Source organism: Lycorma delicatula, chromosome 6 (assembly GCF_047948215.1).
Source record: "Lycorma delicatula isolate Av1 chromosome 6, ASM4794821v1, whole genome shotgun sequence".
Classification (NCBI taxonomy): Eukaryota; Metazoa; Arthropoda; class Insecta; order Hemiptera; family Fulgoridae; genus Lycorma; species Lycorma delicatula.
The window spans coordinates 124,304,035-124,324,550 of record NC_134460.1 but is presented as its reverse complement, the minus strand read 5'-3'; the positions used below and the strand labels follow the sequence as shown (position 1 = coordinate 124,324,550).

The 20,516-nt window shown below is 27.7% G+C and overlaps 1 protein-coding gene across 2 annotated transcripts in view; it reads left to right on the top strand.

The window, feature by feature from the left end:
• Pp2A-29B (Protein phosphatase PP2A regulatory subunit A) overlaps positions 1-20,516 on the top strand; it is a 53,294-nt gene that overhangs the window by 30,303 nt on the left and 2,475 nt on the right. The window contains exons 9-11 of one of the 2 annotated variants that reach the window (XR_012756722.1): positions 404-546; positions 5,211-5,311; positions 8,925-9,078. Coding sequence is in view for 1 of the 2 variants with exons in the window: in XM_075368472.1 (XP_075224587.1) it covers positions 404-546; positions 5,211-5,311 (244 nt within the window). In the remaining variant the exon portion in view is untranslated. The remainder of the gene's footprint in view (positions 1-403; positions 547-5,210; positions 5,312-8,924; positions 9,079-20,516) is intronic. The other variant, XM_075368472.1, reaches the window with a different exon arrangement.

The window sequence follows — 20,516 nt, the reverse complement described above, 5'->3', positions numbered from 1 at the left end:
ATTTATTTTTTTATCTGTCATCAATTAGTGTAGTACACACTATTTTCACTATTATCATGAACTGCAACTCTGCCAAATTTATATTTTGCATCCTTGAAAAGTGCATATTCTGGTAGATCAAATCATACAATTTTTTCTTTTTTTAGAGTATTAAACGCAGCGTAAATTCAATATTTGTATTTAATTTTTTCTTCTTTTTTTTGTGAGTGGTGAGGGAAATTATTGATGTTTGTACCAAATGCAAAATATGAAATACAATTGCAGCATTGTAACTTACCATTAAAGCTTATTTGGATGTAGTTGTTTTTGTTAATTCTGTTTCCCAATTTATGATTTATTACTGTTACAGCTGATTGGTTAGTTCTAATTTGTGTATTTATTTATTGTATTTTGTATAATATAGGTACTAGCTGCAGTTTGTGGTCCAGAAATAACAGAAAGAATGATGCTACCAACTGTTATTGATATGGCTTATGATTCTGTTGCTAACGTTAGGTTTAACGTCGCAAAAACATTACAAAAAATTAGCCCTGTTCTTGATCCAAAGTAAGTACATTATCATCAGTATAACATTTAAAATTACTATTTAAGAGTTCACTCTGTACTAATCGATTACACACAGTTGTAGATGGTGTAACATTAAACATAAACAGTCTTAAGTAAAAGGTATTATTTGGAATAGTAAATATTTTGCTCTTAAAAAACATAATACCTTATCTAATATCATTATGAGGCTTATAGAAATAGAATTTATTAAGAATTTCTTAACTAGCTTTTATTAATAAATTTACAAATTATTTTTGTTTTAACATTTTATTACTGTGAATTTACATTTATTGTGGTAAATTTGTGTAACTATTAGTCTATGATGTCTTTCTAGAATATAGAATATTATTCTAATACTAATTCTAGTAGTATTAGAATATTAAAATGATTCTTTTTTAACCAATGAACATTAATTATTGTAATAATGCTAACATTGTTTTATTGTAATAACAACTACCTGGTCAGGGCTTGGTTCGCTCATGATCATCACTCAAGATGCTCTGTCCCATGGACCCCTGGGGTCCAGATTGGCCCCTTATGCATGTGCACACACACATACTTAACACACACACACTTACATACATACACACACATACATATACACACCCACTGTGTGTATATGTATATGTATATATACACTGTGTGTATATGTATAACTGTGTGGAAATTTCACATATGCAAACAGTTTTTGCGAAATTGAGAATGAAAAGTTTTTGAAACTTAATTGTTTCTCAAAACATTAAGGCAAGGCTAAATATTTCACTGCAGAAAAGGAAAATTACAATTTCTTGTGAGCTTAATAATTCATTAATTTGGTTAGTTTTAAAAGTGATTACACACATGGGCACTAAAATTATTAATATACAGTCTTAATAATCGGTAGTAGTAGTAGACAGTTGTCATTTCTTATGAACTAAACTTTTTCAAATCTTTAACCGTATAATTAATGTATTGTACAATATTTTTTAAATTGTTTCTAAATACTTCTTTATCCAGTAGAAAACTTTAAAGAATATATATATAAATATATATTTGAATATATAAGCATTAAAATTCCATATGTAGGAATTAATCATTCATTCTGAGGTACTTTGGATATTAACGAGAATTGCTTTTTCTGAAAGTAATGATTCAATATTTTATAAAAAGTACCCATAATGATCAGATTGAATTTATAGATGTAAATGATTTGTGAAATCCTAATAAGTTCTTCAACTGCTGATTTTAATCGGCAGTTAATCAACTTCATTTCTATAAGGATTCAGTTCCTTACACATCTAAAAAAAAATGCATATAATTCAAAAACAATAAAATGTTTGTGGTGAATATCAGCTTTCATGTCTTTGTAAACTTATGTGAAGTTTTAAATACAACCAAAACACTTTTTTCTTTTTTTTTTGTTTAAATAATGTTTTTCTTTTTTTTGAAAATGAAAAATCTTACACAAGTTTTTATTGGATTTCTTACATTAAACTTAAAAAAAAAAATTTTCCAACTACCAAATTTAACGTAGACAAATCAATAAATTTTATTGAGAGTAGTATACAAATTTAGATTTGAATTTTTTACACTTTTTTCATGTATCACTACTTTTACACTATATAAGAATAAATAAGCAGTGCAATGAAAGTATAATAACTTTGTCATAAAATTTTTTCTAAACAGTTTAATGTGCTCGTGACTTCTTTGCAATGGTGGTGATGTGCGTGTGCGCGTATAATTGTTCTGTGGTTTATTGGTTTATTTTAAAATTATTAATACACACTTTTATTTATTTTTTAAAATTATTTTAAATCTCTGTTATGAATTTAGGTCTTACGGTGCTATAACATTCATGAAAAAAATTTTAAATTGTGTTTATGTGTAATAGAAAAATGTAGGTATTATTATGGAAAAAACTGAAATAATAAAGTGATCAACGAAAAATATTTTATACAATAAATCAAATATGTTTGTTCAACTTTTATTAAAAACTGAAAATGTAAAATAAAATAGCGGCGCCAATTCTTGCATACTGCATGCTCAAATCAAAGGATTATCTTCCATTTCCTCTACTATTGCGTTAAAAGACAGACCTGGTTGTTCATTAGGACTTAACAAAAATGCTTTCACCAGAACTCGAGTGCAAACGGGCATGACGGATTCAACATCGAAGCTGCTATCTCATTCTCGTTAAGCTTGGACACCGCATTAGTATCTGGCGGTTGTATTCAGCAATCAGCCTTTCTTGATCTGCAGTGGCTGTGAGGGATAGCAATCTGGTTTATTTGGCTTACCTCGGATGAATACATGCGCTATTTCATGGATTATAAGCTGATGATTTCTAATGGTAGCCTCGGGTCAGATATTCAGTTAGAGGTCTTAAACATTATGTTATGTTACCAGAATAATGTCAATATAACATTTTAGTCGTTTATAATCAACATTATCTGTTTTTTTATTTTAATACACTTTGAATGATAGTTTATAAATATTTATATCAAAAAAGTGACAGTCCAACCATGATTTTCTTTGTAACATAGAAACATTTAATTCAACGCATTTTGTCCCGGCCTCTTAATAGGTAGCATGAATATCTTTTTACATCGTATTCATAATTTATAAAAACAAGATGAATCAATCTTTTTCAAAATAGATGGGTAACATTTCCTTTCTTCTTTCTTCTTATAATGTATATTATATATAGTTTATAGATAAGTCATTTTGTTAATTTTTATTCAGACTTTATGAAATTGGCTGATATATGGCATGTTTTAATTTGTCGTGTGTAATCATTAACCAATTATCAGTTAATAATAACCGAAGAAATTTGTTTTATCCTTCATCTTAATATCTTCAAAACTAACAAAAAATTGAGATGGGGGCCCACCACCCCACCTCACTTAATCCCACCCCACCATTATTGTTATGGTTCAACCATGTTTACTCTTATTATTTTTTTAAGTTATCTAACTTTTATATAAATACCTTTTATTATTATTCCTTATTCTATTTCTTTGTTGTTATCTTTAATGATTCTTGGTTTTCTTGAGTTTATTTAATTTCGATTAAGATTTCTTTTTGTTGATGTTATTCCTCTTTTCTTCAAATTGCAGTGGTTTTTGTTGTTATTTTAATAAAAGAAGTTTTTGTTTTGCAATTCTTTTTTTTCTTCTATATATTTCTTTTGATGTAGCTTTTATATGATCTCAAACGAGCAGCAGAGATTCAATACGTGTAACTCTATCAGAAATTCTAATAGAACTGAATTAAAAATTAAATAACAGTTGCTTAGAAACTGTCTTAAACAATGCATAAATAAAAATGTAAATGTTCGTTTGTTCACTCACACACACAAACACACATACATACACACACACGTGCACGCACACACTTTAATTTTGGCTCCTAGAATTTCAGTATGGTTTTATTTCGCTCTTTGCTCAGGAATCGAGGTGAAATCTTTCGCTAGCTCTAACTTGCTAACTGTGATTTTCCATGTTTATATGACCTTCTTTCATTATTTTCACTAGAATGAGATTAGAAAGCACTAGTAACACCAGTGCACCACTAATTGTACTTTGTACAATTAGATTTTAGTGTTTATAGAGGTGTTGTATATGTAATTCATTGTTTACCATACATTTTATATTATCTTTAATTTTATAATTATGCATTGATACTGTTATTTTCATTTTAAATTTATTTTTTTTTATTATTTAAATATTACTTTTCCATATGTTATGTAAATATTTTTAATTTTATTATTATTCTTTTAAATAAAAATGTTATAATATATAAATGTATTATTTCATATAATTACTTTACTTGTCAGATCTTCTAAAATTTCAGAGGAATTTACGTAAAATTTAATTTTCAGGTCGTAAACATTTCAGATAAAATCGGATGAGAATAAACTGTAAATTATTCAGACTGATGCAAAAGTAAAATAAACATTTCTGAATAAATTATTGATATACGGAATAAATTAAGGATTTATTGCAAATAAATTTAACATAGATTTAAGTAAAATCTACAAACTTAGTTCTTTCTTTTTTAATAAAAAGAAATAAACCATTTTTATCTAACAAAATTAGTTATCATAAATTGCCAGTATGAACAACTTAAGACATTTACGAATACTTTCAACCATGCGCGAGTGATTGTTCAGCATGAATGGTAGTAATCTATCTTTTTCATCTCCGGTGCATACCACACGCTAGCTAATTGTGTTTTTCAGGTTTTTCAAATGTCTTGCATTCCAAGACATATAAATGCCGATAGCTAGTATACTTGTTAGTTACAAAAAAATATTTCAGCACGGATGGTTAATATATATCTGTGTATTAACCACACATGGATATGTTTTTTTATTCATGCAAAAAGCAAGCAGTGAATGTGTTAAGCTCTATGAAGAAGGCAACACGTCATCACTCTACACTTATACTTTAGGCAGACATCTGTGTCTTATATCTGGCTGCCTATTATCTATATGACCAAGGGAGTTAATTTAACATAGAGGTTAATAAATATTTATCAGCATATGCGTTTAATTCAAATCTACTGTGTAATTATTGAATCATGTGTTTCTTTTTTTTTAGATAATTTATTTTTTTTAATTACTTGTAGGCTTACTAATATTAATTCCATTAATGCCTAATACTGTTGTTTTTTTAATTTTTCAGTGTCGTACAGTCTCAAGTTAAACCTGTATTGGATAAATTAAACGGTGACCCAGATGTTGATGTAAAATATTTCGCTTCAGAAGCTATTGCTGGCATTGCAGGTATTTCACCTTCTGTACAAAAAAACAAAATAAATTAATATCTATATATACATAAATACACAAAGTAATAAAGTTAATCAGCATCTGAATTCTACATATATATATATATATAATGTATAAAAATGTAACAGATGTATTCTCTTATAGATAATATAATACAAAAAAAGATTGAAAGACATATCTGAAAAGGATATTTTTTTTAATACAGCAGTTTTTCAACTTTTGTTTTTGTCAGAGAAGGAATTTACTAATGTTGCTTAACCGTAAAATCTGCTCTTGATAAAGTGTAACTGTTGTATTTGTATATTCTTTCCCCCAATATTTGTCAAGCTATTTTCTATTAACGTCTTATCAGTGCCCAATTCATTGAATTTAGGATTTAATCTAATTAGATTAAAACTTTATCAATTTTCTATAAATCATGTAAGTTTGTGAAGAATGTACCAGGGTAACCCTTTAAGGGAATTTATTTTTCTGTGATGTACCAGTACAATTTTTAAATATGTACAGTTGCTTAAAACATTGCAAATGTTAGATAAAATTTTGGGCCTTATGCAGAATGCCTCTTATGTTATATAATTGGATGGTGTTATTTTGTTTACATATCGGGCATGAAGATGTTGTAATATGTTAAATATCAGTAACAAATGTTTTCCTTAATATTTATTTATAAAAGTATTTGTGGTAATAATTGTTGAATGCCAGATTAATTTTTTTACTGACAATTATGATTTAATATCTATTGCCTTAACTGTTAACCACAATGATTTGTGGATTAAAAAATCATGTTACTTTGATTTATTGTTTGGTCCTTCTTCTTTTGTATCTGTGTTAATCACTTTTTCTTTGATAAAATTTCATGTTCAATTGGTGTTTTGAGTGTACTTTTCAAAACCCCAGTTTGCATAAAAACAGTCAAAAAAATGTTGTAATAGCTTACAGTAATTCTAAATTTATTAAATTTTAAAAACCACTATTCCTCAGATTCTATATTGGTCATTTTATAGTTTTTAAAAATATTTTGATTATTTAGCATTTAACACATTAAAAATTGGTCAAAACCTATTGAAATTGTTTCTTCAGAATTATCATTCACAAGTTTTCCACTAACTCCAGTGTATCAATTGTTTAAGTATTTGCATTCTAAATTGTATTGTGAAAAATTTATGTTTTAAATGCTTTCTGTTGAGTTTAAATTCTGAATTTCTATGTGGAAACTCGGTTTGTGTCATAGTGTGTATGTTTGGACTGTATTACTTAAAATTAAATACCTTTTCTTTGTTTGTGGAGACGTTGAAATTATGTAAAAAGAAGAAAATATCTTGAGTGTTGTAAACCACTTTTATTACATTTTCACATATTTAAAATAATTTATCACCTTTTTTAACAGGTTGACTGTCAAAAACCTTTGAGGGTATCAACCCTGATGCAAAGATTTGATTTTTCATCTTTCTTTAAATGTATAGTGGTCAGATTATATTGTAGTTGTGCAGCAAAAGTTGGAATTCATTTTTTTGCTTTAAATACTTAGAATTCCGATCAAAGTGGTCGGCGTCACACATATCTTTTGCTAAATGCTGAACACTCTGGTAGGAGAGATTATTGTGTTACTTGAGAATAATAATTAAATTTTCTTAGAAAGACTTTATTTAAAAAATTAACATATATTTTTATGAGAGTGTGGAAACTTCGAAGTGTCGATACTTCGTGTGGAAACTTCAGGTACTACATAAAAATAATCAGAAAAAACTTTTACATATTGAATTTACATGATTTAAGATAAGCTTCAAAACACAAAAATAAACCAGAATTATCAGTAAAATTAAAAATAGAAAGTGTAATATTAAAGTATAAGATAAATCAGGCGGAACACCTTGTATAATTAATTTTATTTTTATAAATTTTATTTATTTAATTAAATAAATTAAAATTATATTTTTATAAACTATATAATTTTTATTATAGAATTATCTAATTTGTATAATTTTATTTTTATAAATATACAAAAAAATAAACAAAAGATGCCATTAAATTATGTTTTTATAATTAAATAAATTATAAAAAATTCATAAATATGAAACATTAAAATATATACCGTTTGAAACATTAAATAAATGATTTAAAATAGAAAATACGAGAAATTATTTTTCTCAATCAATTTACATTTGTACGATGATCTGTAAAATAAATTTAACCCAAATCGGGGTTTTCCAGGCCAGGCAGGATTTGCATTCATAGATTGTCTGGTTCTTGATGATTTTATTTTATCTGCATAATTTGCATTATTCCCCATATACCCTTTTTTGGTATTTTTTTAACGTTACTGTAATTGATTCTTATTGAATCTCTTAAGCCTTTTTTTTTTTTTTTTTGTTGATCTTTCCAATTTTGCTGATGCTTTGCTATGGAAAGCAGCTCTAATAATGTAATGAACTGCTGGTAAAGTGTGTAATGGCGATAAGCTCTTTATTATCTGTAATCAGGAGTTCTACAAACATCTGTGCATTTTACATATTTCTTATTTAAGAAATGAAAATTTATCAAGTTCATCTGCAGCACATATAAAAATCATTTTTGTTCCAAAGTAAACTTTTTCAGCTACAAGGGTAACATTACGTCATGTAATCTTGCCGATCCATTTCAGATATGAATTTATTGCAACCTATTATAGATGTGGGCTTTTAGTTTTCACATCTCTTTGTTTCTAAAAACTTACATTTCATTTCTGAACTTTGTGTTGATAACATTATGTTGGTCACACCATTCCTAGTGCATAAGTTCCATTACAAAATGTGCATTTATTTTCTCCTTTTTTAGTTTTGCAGTTATAACTTCTCTTGGGTTATGCTCTGTGTCTACTCACAGCATTCTAGTATAGTTAGTATGTGTCTTTCTAGAAGCTTGAATCAAATATAAAATGATACTTTGCCATCTGAGGAACCTTCATAAACATGAAATTTGAGTATCAGTCCATTTGGTTCTGTTACAAGTACAATTTTATATCATATTTATGGCATTTGTTTTTAATGAACTGCTTGGAATTGTAGGCAGCCTAACCAGAGCACCATAGCAATAACAACTCTCGGCTTGGGTTTATAAGTATCTTTAATTTTATTATTGTAAATGTCTATTGCAATTCTTATCTTATGTAAATATGAGCTATGGGAATTGATTCTGCAAAAAGATTCTATAAAAGATGCAATATAAATGTATGCAAGTAACATAAAATAAGGAAAATCTGTTTAGGACATTATTATTTAAGTACAGATGTCAGGAAGAGAAGTCAGTCTTCCAATAATTATTGAGTTGACTCCAAGAAATTGTAATGGTATGTAGGATAAAACTATACAAATTTTCAAGTCTTGTACAGTAAGATTGTTCCATCGAGTAGTATGAGATTTTTCTTTTGTTTCTGGTTGTAATAATGTCTCTATAGTATATTCATTCATCTGTATGTGCAAGAAATTATCATCAATTATAATTTGAAAATCAACCAGTTTGCCTTCTGAAATTGGCACCAGTAGTTTCTGCTGATTCTTAAATGTAAATTGTTTTAACATACCTGTATTACACTATTTTACTTGTGTATTACCATGCTGAGCTTGATTTGTAGTCGATTTGTCGGTTGGAACAAGAGATGATGCATTTGATTCAAGGAAAGTTTCGTCTTCAACCCCAGTGCTTGAACTAGATCCGTCGAATATGGAATCGGGTTGATAGCCATCATTGCTGCCATCACATCCCTCTAGACACTATAGTAATTCAAGGTTAGTTAACCTTTCATTTTTATAAAACTTATCGTGTTTCTTTCTAGAAAGTCTTCACCAAGGCCAGAAGGTCTACTTCATTGTCCATTTTTAAAAGCCCATTGCCATAACTCCAAAAAGAAATACGAGAAACCAACACGTTTTAAAACTGTTGTTTATCAATGATTTCACATTAGCATAATATTCCTTCGTCAGATGATTAGACTGAACTGATGCGTAATAAGCTACAAGTAACAGCTAGACTGGCTGAAGTGGATGATGTTAACTAATGAAGACAAAGCACTCCAATCAAAGTGGTCAGCAGTCAACCTGTTAAAATAAGTGTTGGCCAAATTACTAAGTGAGCTACAATAAAAAAAGTTTAGTGATATTGCTGCTGCATTTTTAGTGCAGCTTTATTATACCCTAAAAATGATATTCCAGATACATTTTTTGGACAATTTTTTTAACTTCTTTATACTCTTTTAAACTCTTCGTTCTTGTTAGTTGTAAAATTATCATGATAGGCAACAAAGGTAAAAATAATTTTATTTTATTCAAAAAAACTGGTTTCTTTGAGTTTATAAAAATTAAAGAAGTTAATTACTCAAAAGAAAGTTTAAATATTGAAAAATTTCATCAGGAAAGAAAATGTGCAATCAATAATAATGTATAAATCACAGAATCTTAGAATTGATTATTGTACATTACCCCTTAGAAGTAACTAATAAAAATTTGATTTTAAATCATAAATCGTTTAAAAATACTTTCTATATATTTATTTTAGTCTATGAATATTACCACTTAAATATGTGATTTTGGGTTTGAACACACATTAATATATATTTAAAATAATTACGATCACAAAGTAGTAGTCCGTACAATAATTTTAAATTTGTGAAATACAGTAAATGAAATTTATGTAAATGGATACCTGTTAAAATCAGTTAATTTTAACAGGTAAGTTAAAATTGCAACAGGAAGTTGGCTTTTGCAACTTGTAATCAAATTGCAAAAGTCCAAGAGAATTTTGATTTGTTAGTCCTTACTATTGAGACCACGGTTGGTTTTCCTTAAAACTCTGTACACACTGATTAGTATGAAAATTTTTAAAGGAAATAAGATCTTGGCATTGATTATTTTTGTATGAGTTGCTAAAAAAATTACTTTTAGGCTAAAGGTTTGAGTGAGATCAAGTCTTGCTCGTGGAAAGTATTACTTAATTAGTCCTTACTATATTACTTAATCATTGGCATTGTATTAAATGAGTTTTGTTTGTGAAATGATTGTTTGTTATTCCCATTTTCATAAACCAATTTTAAACAAGTTTGCAAATAATCAAGCTGTGAGCAAAAACCCAGAAAGACTATATTGTTTGTGGGAAACCTTGTTACTACCAGGGAACACCGAATTTGAATTATAATTTTTTGAAACTGGAGAAAACTAACATTTTTTAATGTATGCAAATAAAATTTATGTTTTTCAAGCATATGTGTAGTTCTTTATCATTGTCAAAATTTAATCCTTTAAAATGAAACTTGTAGTTAAGTTATTCATGTGATAAAAACTTAGTAATGTTCTTCTTTCCTTTGATCTGACTGAGTTGTAAGTTCTCATCGGTTTGTCAAATGACAAGATGTGTTTTTAATATCTACAACCACTTATGGTAAGCTGTATTGAGGATACAACATAGGTTGTGTACATAGCAAGTGATTTGTAATGTTAGTTGGGCTCTGTATGTTGTAGGTTATTTCAGTAAGATTGCTTGAGTTACATTACTGATTCATTTTTGTTAAATTAATTCTCATATGTTGTAATTTAATTGAAATACCTACTATAACTGTTAGCTGATTGTAGGTTGTTTATATAAAGAACATGTAAATTATTTATTTATAGTTACCTTCAATTCTGATTAATATTTCTATATCATTTTTTTACACTAATATTTTGTATAATTTTCCTTTACATTATTTAGGTTTGACCAAATGTATTATATACAGAGAGTAAATTATAAGCAAAATATTGTATCAAAAAATATGATGTATTTATGTGGAAAATAAATAGTATATTTAATGGTTAAGTGTTCATAAATATTTCCTATATTCATAATTTTTTTTTTTACTTTTAAAAGGGACTTTCCTTTAAAATATTTTTTGAGCTTGTGTTATATGTTTAAATTAATAAATTAAATTATGCAATTTCAAACAATTTAAAAAAGGAACTGTATTTTAATATTTCCCATTAGTATTCTGTTACTGGCTTATTTTATAGGACTAGCAGTTAAAAATATCATTGCTTAAGACCTATACCTAAAATATAATTAAATGGGAGGCTTTATTAAGGTATTGTACTTTGCATTAAAAAACTTTTATATATAAGTAATTCATGCGTTTGAAAATATTATGTACATAACAATATAGAAAATAACATTTTGTTGGAACAATATCTTTCTAACAATAAAAAGTTCATAAAAGCTTTTATGTATTTTTGAAATTCCTTCAGAGAAAATTATTTATATATATTAAAGAAAACAAACAAAAAATTATGAATTATTTGGCATTAAAAAATTTGAAATTATTTCAATTTAAACTGTGCCATTAATGTGTAAGTGTTACCAAGTTATATTGTTAAAAGATAATGTTACGTTAAAACTTAATGCTAATTTTACATGAAAAATATGTCTTTCATTAAAAAACTCAATTTTTATGTATTTTATACAAAATTATGTATTTTTTTTAAACAAAGAAATTGATCAATCTTTCTAGTTTTTCTTTTATAAATAATTCCTGATAATAAAAAATTAAAATAAATAGCAAAATTGAATATTGTAATAAAAGAGAATTTAAAAATAAATAAAACTTAATGCATTCAGAATTTATTAAGTATGTACATGGTAGGCAACAGTCAGCTGTATTAAAATGTGCTGATTAGATTTCATTAACAAATAAATGTTTGTTAAAAATAGAAACATTTGTTTGGAATGTATATATATATGTTCAAAAAGAAAATTAATATTTTATTTTTTCATTAAAAAAATGAATATAGTTCCTATTGTAATATAAAGAAAGAAGGTGTTCTGTAGTGTGTTGAGGTGCATCAACACAGATTGAAAAATTGGTTTGTGCTAATTCTTGGGTTAATAAAAAGTTAAGTTTATTTAACATAGTTGTTTTGTATATTTTATTAATGTACTTGTTTGAGGTGGTAAAGTTTTTTAATCGAATGCTTGATATTAAATTACTTATTTGAGTCTGCCTCAGTTCATTTATTTCTGGTGAGGTGGTGGTTTTTAAAACTACATCAATAAAACTAAAAATGTCTGCTGAATCTGATTCACCCAGACATCTTGTGATGCTAAACATTTAATTAAAATTGTCAAATGTCTTAAGTTATATTTGATTATAATGATGTCTTAGAATTGCTGAGATGAAATCAAGATTTTATAAACTGTATTCCTGCTTTGTGCTTGAAAATAGGATCATAACGTTTGGTTTGTTGAGATGTGTGGATTCATAATATTGTCCAAAGTTATTGATGAATCATTCAGCAATGGAAGAAAAGTGAATCAGCTACGTGTTTACTTAATTGCTGCTGAAAGCCTTACAAATAATTTTTAGGCTTATATGAAGGTATATCTGCATAATTATTAGGAAGCAGTGGAATATAAGGAGAGTGGAATCACATCTTGTCTGACTTTCAACATTTATTTATTTTTATTTTTTTGAACTCATTCTTCAGTTTAAAGTACAAGGTGTGATAAAAAAGCATTCAAACATTTTTTTTTATTGCAATAATCAATTTTTGCACAGGAGGGGGATAGTCATGGAATATGACCTTGACTTATATTGGATGCGTATAATACACAGTTTCACCATTACAGCTGTTTAACAGCTGTGAAAGTAAAATGTGTGAGTAGTGCTTGTCGAGTTTTTGTTGTTCAAAATTACTTATGGGTTTTTGAGAGAATCCATTAAATTTTGTGACGTGCAATTACAAAACAATAAGGAAGATTCACTCAGATTTTGGTGATAGCTGTGGGTGTTAAACAAATTAAAGAGTGGTATAGAATTTCCAATATGGCTGAACATCTGTTGAAAGTGATGAACTCTTGCAGAACTCTTTTCCACTAGCAAAAATTGTGTAAAAAAGTAGAGAAATTTTGACAGATGGTAATGAATGATCATTGAATAACAATAAGAGTGTGAGAAGTAGGAATTTCATTTGGCTCAATGTAATCGATTTTAACAGAAGATCCTGGAGTGTGAGTTTTAGCAGCAAAATTTATTCCAAAACTGCAAGTTGTGTAAGACATGTTTTGATTGTGCTTTAAAAAAAAAAAACAAGATGAAATAAGTCTATGGCTATGACCCTGAAACAAAGGCACATTCATACCAATGGAAAACTACCTGTTTTCCAGTAGCAGAAGAAAGCCAGACAATGGTGAAGCTATGTGAAGGTAATGCTGTTAGTCTTTTTTAATTATCATGTGATTGTTTATCATGAGTCATCTTGAGGCTCTTCAAGGGCAAACTATCAATAAAGATTATTTCATAACTATTCCTTGTCTGTTAAGACTTTGACACGAGAGATTACAGCTTAGAAAAAATTGCATTTGGAAAATTCCCGACAATGCTTATCACAGCATCACAGCTTATCCAGAGATTCTTGGCAAAACTTGGGATTGAACGTCAGAAGGCTCTTTATTCCAAACATGGTTCCCTGCAATTTGTGGGCCCTTTACTAAGCTTAAAATTCTGCTTAAAGGAAAGAGATTAACTAGAGTAAGATCAAAAATGTGATAAAGGGACTTATGGTCCTCACTAAAAATGACTGCAAAATGCTTCCAACAATGGAAAACATCGCTAGGATAAATGTGTTACATTTAGAAGAGGCCTACTACATTCAAGTAGACAAGTCATTGAACTAGAGATAAGTTAAGTATTTTCATTTTTAAGAACCAAGGTTGGATAATTTTTGATTACACCTCATATGTTATCAGGTGGATAGGTAAGTCTAGAGATTTGTAAGATAGGCTGTAAATAACTTGAAAGTGTTTTGAGATGGTGTGAATCTGTGTAATTTTTTCAATCAGTTGGAATGGAGTTATAAGCAATGGTAAGGCTATCTTATTTTTAATGTTTATTCAGTTGCTGATTTTTTGGGTTAACATTTATATTTGTCGTGTTTTATTTACATGCTTTAACTTAGTGTTAATCCTGTTAAGACTATCTTTTAGGTGCATTTTGTGTGTGTTTTCATATTTATTAGTTATATCTATGAATAAACTTGTATATCTAAGATATATTGAGTTAATAAAACAATTATTATTTTTTAAGTTTGGAATCTGTAGTTCTTTAAGATTTGTAATTTATTTTGGAAAATTTCTGCAACTTTGAAATATTTTGAAATTTATGAAATTAAATTGACATGTATTATAACTAAACATGTATTAACATCACATTTGTTAACATATGTAGAAAACATTCACAGTTTTTAATTGTTTAGTATTAGCACACCACTTTTTTCTTAATCAGCTTCTTTTTTCAGTTTTAATTAAGATTAGTTTAATATTTATTAGTTACTGCTTTTTCTTTTTGTCCCCCACTACTTATGTAAGATTTTTAATACTACAGCCAGTTTTTTTACTATCTCAATATTGAATTAAAAAAAGAAAATTTTCCATATGAATAAGTAAAATCTTCATTGGTTGAATATTTATGTTCTTATGTTATTTTTCCTTGAACTCTTTCAAACTCACCTCTTTATAAATGTGGTTGCTTTTGCTATATTTCAGTATGCAAGGATCTGAACATTTTTCTTGTAATTTTATTTTTAAATATGCTGAATTAAGGATAGAGACATGCTTTACCTTACAGTAAAATATTTCAATATAAACTGCACAGGTAAAATTTGATTTCTCTAAGTTTGCTAATAAGAAAACTTCTTTTATTATTAACAAAAGAAGTTTAACAAAAAATGAAGTTTTTATTATACCCTTATCTATTTCTGGCTGCATTAGCCATTCTGGTTTTTTGTGATTAATAAAATCAATAATTTTTTTTGTGTTTGATGAGTCTCCAGAAAGAAAAATCATCAGATATTAAATCACATGAGTGTGATCATTCAACTTGCTTAGTATACTATTCATTTAGGAAAACATTTGATTTAGTACCTAGTTTTTAACTAGGAAGAGGAGGTGTCTCATCTTGTTGACAAAACATGTAGATAGTCAGTGTCAAATACAGGGTTAGCTCAGGAATAACGTATCTCTAGATGTGAATAATTTGTTATATTTTCATTGAAAATTCAAAATATAAACTCAAGGTATATTAAGTTCCTTGTTCATAATTATGGGAGGATTCTCATCATACTGATAAACACAATTAACATGTTTGCTGCGGATGACGCACTTGTTCATTGGTGATGATAAATGCGTTGTGCAATCAAGTTGATGACTCACAAGTGAGTTGTTGACTAGAAAAATTATTCACTTTTTTACAGGCGGATTAAGTCATTCCTTATCAGTCTACTTAATGAATTTGTAGCATGCTTGTCTTGTTTCAGTTTAAGTATATCACTTAAGTGATTTTAAATTTGCCATTTTTCTTGTTTTTATTTAATATATTGGTGATATGGATGACCTACCTAATTGCAAGCTGAGAACTTTAGATGATATTGCCATTTTTCAGTAAGTAAAGTAGACAGATTAATTAATTTTGATTTGTTTTCTGAAGCTTACACTAGTGACATGAATATCATCCCAGCAGAAATGCTTCAAGCAGTAATGAGTCTGAAAGAGATGCTGTAGGACCTTGTTCTTCAGATGTGAGTGTTGGTGCTCCAAATTCAGATTCAAGTGTTTGTGTGACACTTAAAAATTCTCTATTTTCTTATCCAACTGGAGTACGAGTTCCAATACCAGGCAATAATAGACCCATAGATTATTTCAATTTACTGGTGGACGAAGTGGTTTAAGAATCCATTGTTAAGGAAACCAACTGTTATGCCATAGAAGTTTTTTTGTCAATGTCACAGAAAATTTCAAGGTAAATCGGTGGAGAAATCGAAGTATTTCTGAACTCAAAACATTTATGAGTCTACTGTTTCATTTGGGTAATGTAAGAATGCCTAAGTTGCAAGATTACGGGGGCAAAGACAAATTATTCAAAACTTGTTTTGGGGAGTATCTGTCACATGAGAGATTTCTGTTAATTCTTCGTTGCCTTCATTTTGTAAAAAATGATCAGATAAGCAATGAATGGCTATTGAAAGTAAGATTTCTCATTGACAACAATTAATAACAAAATGTTATGTGTCAGCAACCCAAGTAAAGAACTTTCTCTCAGTTAAGCTCTGGTGCTTTGGAAAGGATGGCTTGTTTTTAGACAATATATTAAAAAACAAGCATCATAAGTAAGGTATAAAACTGTGTGAACTAAAAGGCCTAATATTGAAATTTACAGTGTATGCTGGGGCACTTGGTCTAATAGGAGGAGGTGAAGGACATACAGAAAAGGTAGTCTGCACCTTTTGGAAGAGGTCATGCTGTTTGCATGGATAACTTTTATAATAGTGTAAAGCTAACTAAAAAAAACTTCTCGATAATAAAACTTAGACAACTGAAACCCCTTTGTATAGACAGGAAAGATAATCCAGAAAAAATGACAAGAGATAAAGCTGCAGAAGGAAGAAACATTTTTACAGTGATGGTGTAATAGCAATAGAAAATGTATTGGATACTCTGTGAACAAGAGTGGCAGAGAAAAGGAAAAAGCTCTGCAAATAATAAAATGTAATGAATATATATTGGGCATTGACGGACAAGATCAACTGCTGAGTTATTATCCTTATGAAAAAACCATTAAGGAGGTATAAAAAGATTTATTTTCGTACATATCCTTCAAATATGTGTTGATGGGAAAATTTTTGAATTCAGACTCTCAATCATAAAAAAAAGTCATTTGGTACCACTGGGATCTAAGGAGAGCATAATTACCTAAACATTCACAACATGACCACTTGCTGACTAAAAAAAACTAATATATTAAAAACTTGCTAACTAAAAATAAATAATATAAGGAATAACTGTATTTATTATGAATTTTTATATTGAAAACTACTTCATAATTAATAACATATTACTTTTAATTTCTTAAAATGTAATTTTTTGTCTTCTGTTAATAATAGCAGGATGTAGTCTGCTGTGATTATTAGTAAATGTGTTATAACAGTAAATATTCATGCCATTTAATCATAGTTTCAGCTATATATGTTTTGAATTAAATTTCTTATAACTGAGCTAGCAATTATCAAAAATATTTTAATTGAATCAAAATATTTACCGAAATGTTTTCACCATACTTATATTTGATTCCCTTAAAAATAAGTTTTAGACAAAAATCCCTATTTGTTATATGTAGCAAGTATAAATTAATCCATTCTGACATTTTTGTTAATCTGTTTTAGAAAAAAAATACTGAATTCTAGCATTGGCTACTAAATCAGATGTTTAGGATTCACATTTTTTTAATGAAAAATGCTGCTGGAAAAGCTCTTGATTAGTCATACTGATTTTTAATTATTTAATTACTTTTGATAACATTCCGTATGCACCGTACTGCATAATTGTCTGCTTTGCAGAAGGGGGTTTTCCTTATAAAATATTTTATTTTTCGTAACCTTAACATTATTTTACAATTGCTGTGATAGATAAATTAGTAGGATAATTAAAAAAATGAATTCTTAAATTTGAACACTTTTCTCAAGTTTTAGAGGTTTTATGTTTTTACAGTAATTTTACTAAAATTTATGTACATATCAATCAATACATTACTTTTTCAAATCAACACTTAGTAAATGAAATAGTATTTTGAGAATCAAAGATGATAATTTTGATGAATCTGTAATCAAACTAAAGATTAACCTTAATTTTAAATTTTATCAGTGGAATCTGTGTAGTAATTTGCTGTTAAATATGATTTTATCTATATTCAACATTTCTTTATACAAAAAAAGTCCAGAATATTAATTTTTTACTTTAATTTTAATAAAATTTTGAAAGAGTTAAATGAATAGTGTATTGAACACAGGAAATAAAGGTTAAAATTAGTAAGCACTTTTCCAGTTTTGTGAACAATTGCACACTAGACATTTTCTTTTTGGGAACATTAATCTCAACTGTTAGCATATAAACAAACTGTTATATTAGTGGTGGTATTGTGCCCTAGAACTAGTACCCACCAGTTATCATATTGCATCTTTGTGCCAAAGGGACTTGATTCTTGTTTGTAGAAGTGTAAAATGTAAATTGACCTTAGCGGAACATTATTTTATGTAGCCTTATTAAGTTGCAGGCCTGGTATAGGTTGTGTAGGTTATGAAAATTAGGGTATCATTTCTTTTAAGTATAATTGAAATTTGTGTGTGATAAAATTTAAATTCATTCTGTTTTAATAAAAATTGCATTTTCAAAAATTAAAATTTTTTTGTGTAGTGGTTTTATTGAATCATTGTCATGTTTTAGAACTAAATTGATGTTTTTATCTTTGTTGATTTTCTTATATTTAAGACAGGCTATATCGAATGGTTCTAGTATGTAAACGTTAAAGGTTTTCACTCTCGCACAGCTTTTTTCAGACTGATTTGTCCAAATCACTCTGATCTGAGCAATTGCAATTTTCACATTAGTTATAACTCTTTCTATAGTGCACTGTAGTAGAGTTAAAAATGATTCTGTATTTTTTGAATATTATTTCATGTATACCAAAATTCAAATTTTATTATTCTTTTTACTGTTCAGAAGAGTAAATCAGATTGTTAGGAATCCATGCTCCTCATATTACTTGTGATAGCTTGGGTTGAATTGTGTATTCATTAACTTACTAGTTTTAAAAAGTAGTAGTTAAAATTTGCACTTCACGTGTTTTTATAACTTAAACTTTTGTGTCGCTTAATTTTTTTTATATTTGGTACTTAAGATTGATTTCAGTATGTGCGGTAAGAATTTTAAGAATTGGAAGTAACAAATTTGTTTGTATATTGATTTCAACCGTAGCTTAAATTAGTATAACATTTTTTATCTTGTTCATGCATCGTTATTCATGTGTTGTTAATTGTTGAATTTATAAAAATCAGTACTTTGTATTTTACTTTCACCTCCTTATTTGTTAGTCATTTAGTCCGTTTGCTATTGAACTCTGTCATGAATGTTTGTCTAAAGTAGTCAATAATTGTAATAATTATAAATATAAATTAATTAACATGATTAACCTTGTGCTGAAATTTATCTAACTGTACTCAGTTAAATTGAATTTTAAAACTTCTTAAAAAAATACCTTTTATTTCTTATTATTTACATCTTAATTTGAACATTTTGCAAATATTACTTCAATTTGTTTTATTAAAAATACTCGCTTATTAAAAAAATACTTAATTTAAATTACATTCACTGAAATATTAAACATAGTTAATTAAAATTGTTTGATTTTATGTTATGTTAATGCAATTTTAATGTTTAGAAATGGAACAAATACTTCAATTTATAAATAATTTGTTGTAGTTGGGGTTTCATATTAGGGCTGTCAGTAATAATTTTTTACCATTTTTCTGTCTTTGTTATACAGGATACTACTTAATATTTCCTAGAAGTGATTGACTTGTGATGGAACTGTTAATAAACATAGATAGTGAGATCTTGAAGGGTGTAACTTAAAAATATTTTTGCTAGAATCCACCATTCTTTATTAACCCTAGAACTGTGGTCGTTTATTAATATGGTGCCAAGCAGTTGTAGTAAATTTTATGTACATTAAAAAAAAAAAACTTAAATACGTCATATTTTATATTTAAGTAATTTTTCCTTTTTTGCACTTTTGCTACAGTTTTCAAAAGCATTATAAAATTAAAATATAGACTTTTAAGAAGTTTAGGCACGAAAAAGGTCAAATAGCCACTAAAAAAATTTTTACTTCATTGACTTGGGTTTCTTGACTTGTGATTGTGAAATGCTAATTAAAAGTAGTGCGCTGAATTATGTACACAAGAAGCAGCATTTATTTTACACAATATTTATGCACATATATATTTATTTATTGTTTAAAGTTTACAATAAATAGAATGATAGGAATAAACTACTTCTACATGATTTCTGACAAGAATGAATTAGCGGATTTCTAGCTGTCGAAAAAAAATTAAAACATTGACATTTTTTTTCTAATGTATATGTTTTAATCTGTTCAACTAGTGAAGAATAAGACCCTCCCCCCCAACACTCCAATGAGATGTATGACATGTAAATGAGTGTAGTCTTATACAGAATCTGGCTGACCATTCCTGAGACATGTGGTCAATTGAAATCCTACCACCAAAATATAGCAGTATCCACTGTCTAATATTAAAGTTTGTATAAATACAATTATTTCTAGAATTTGAACTTCAGAACCTTTGATTTCGAAAAACAG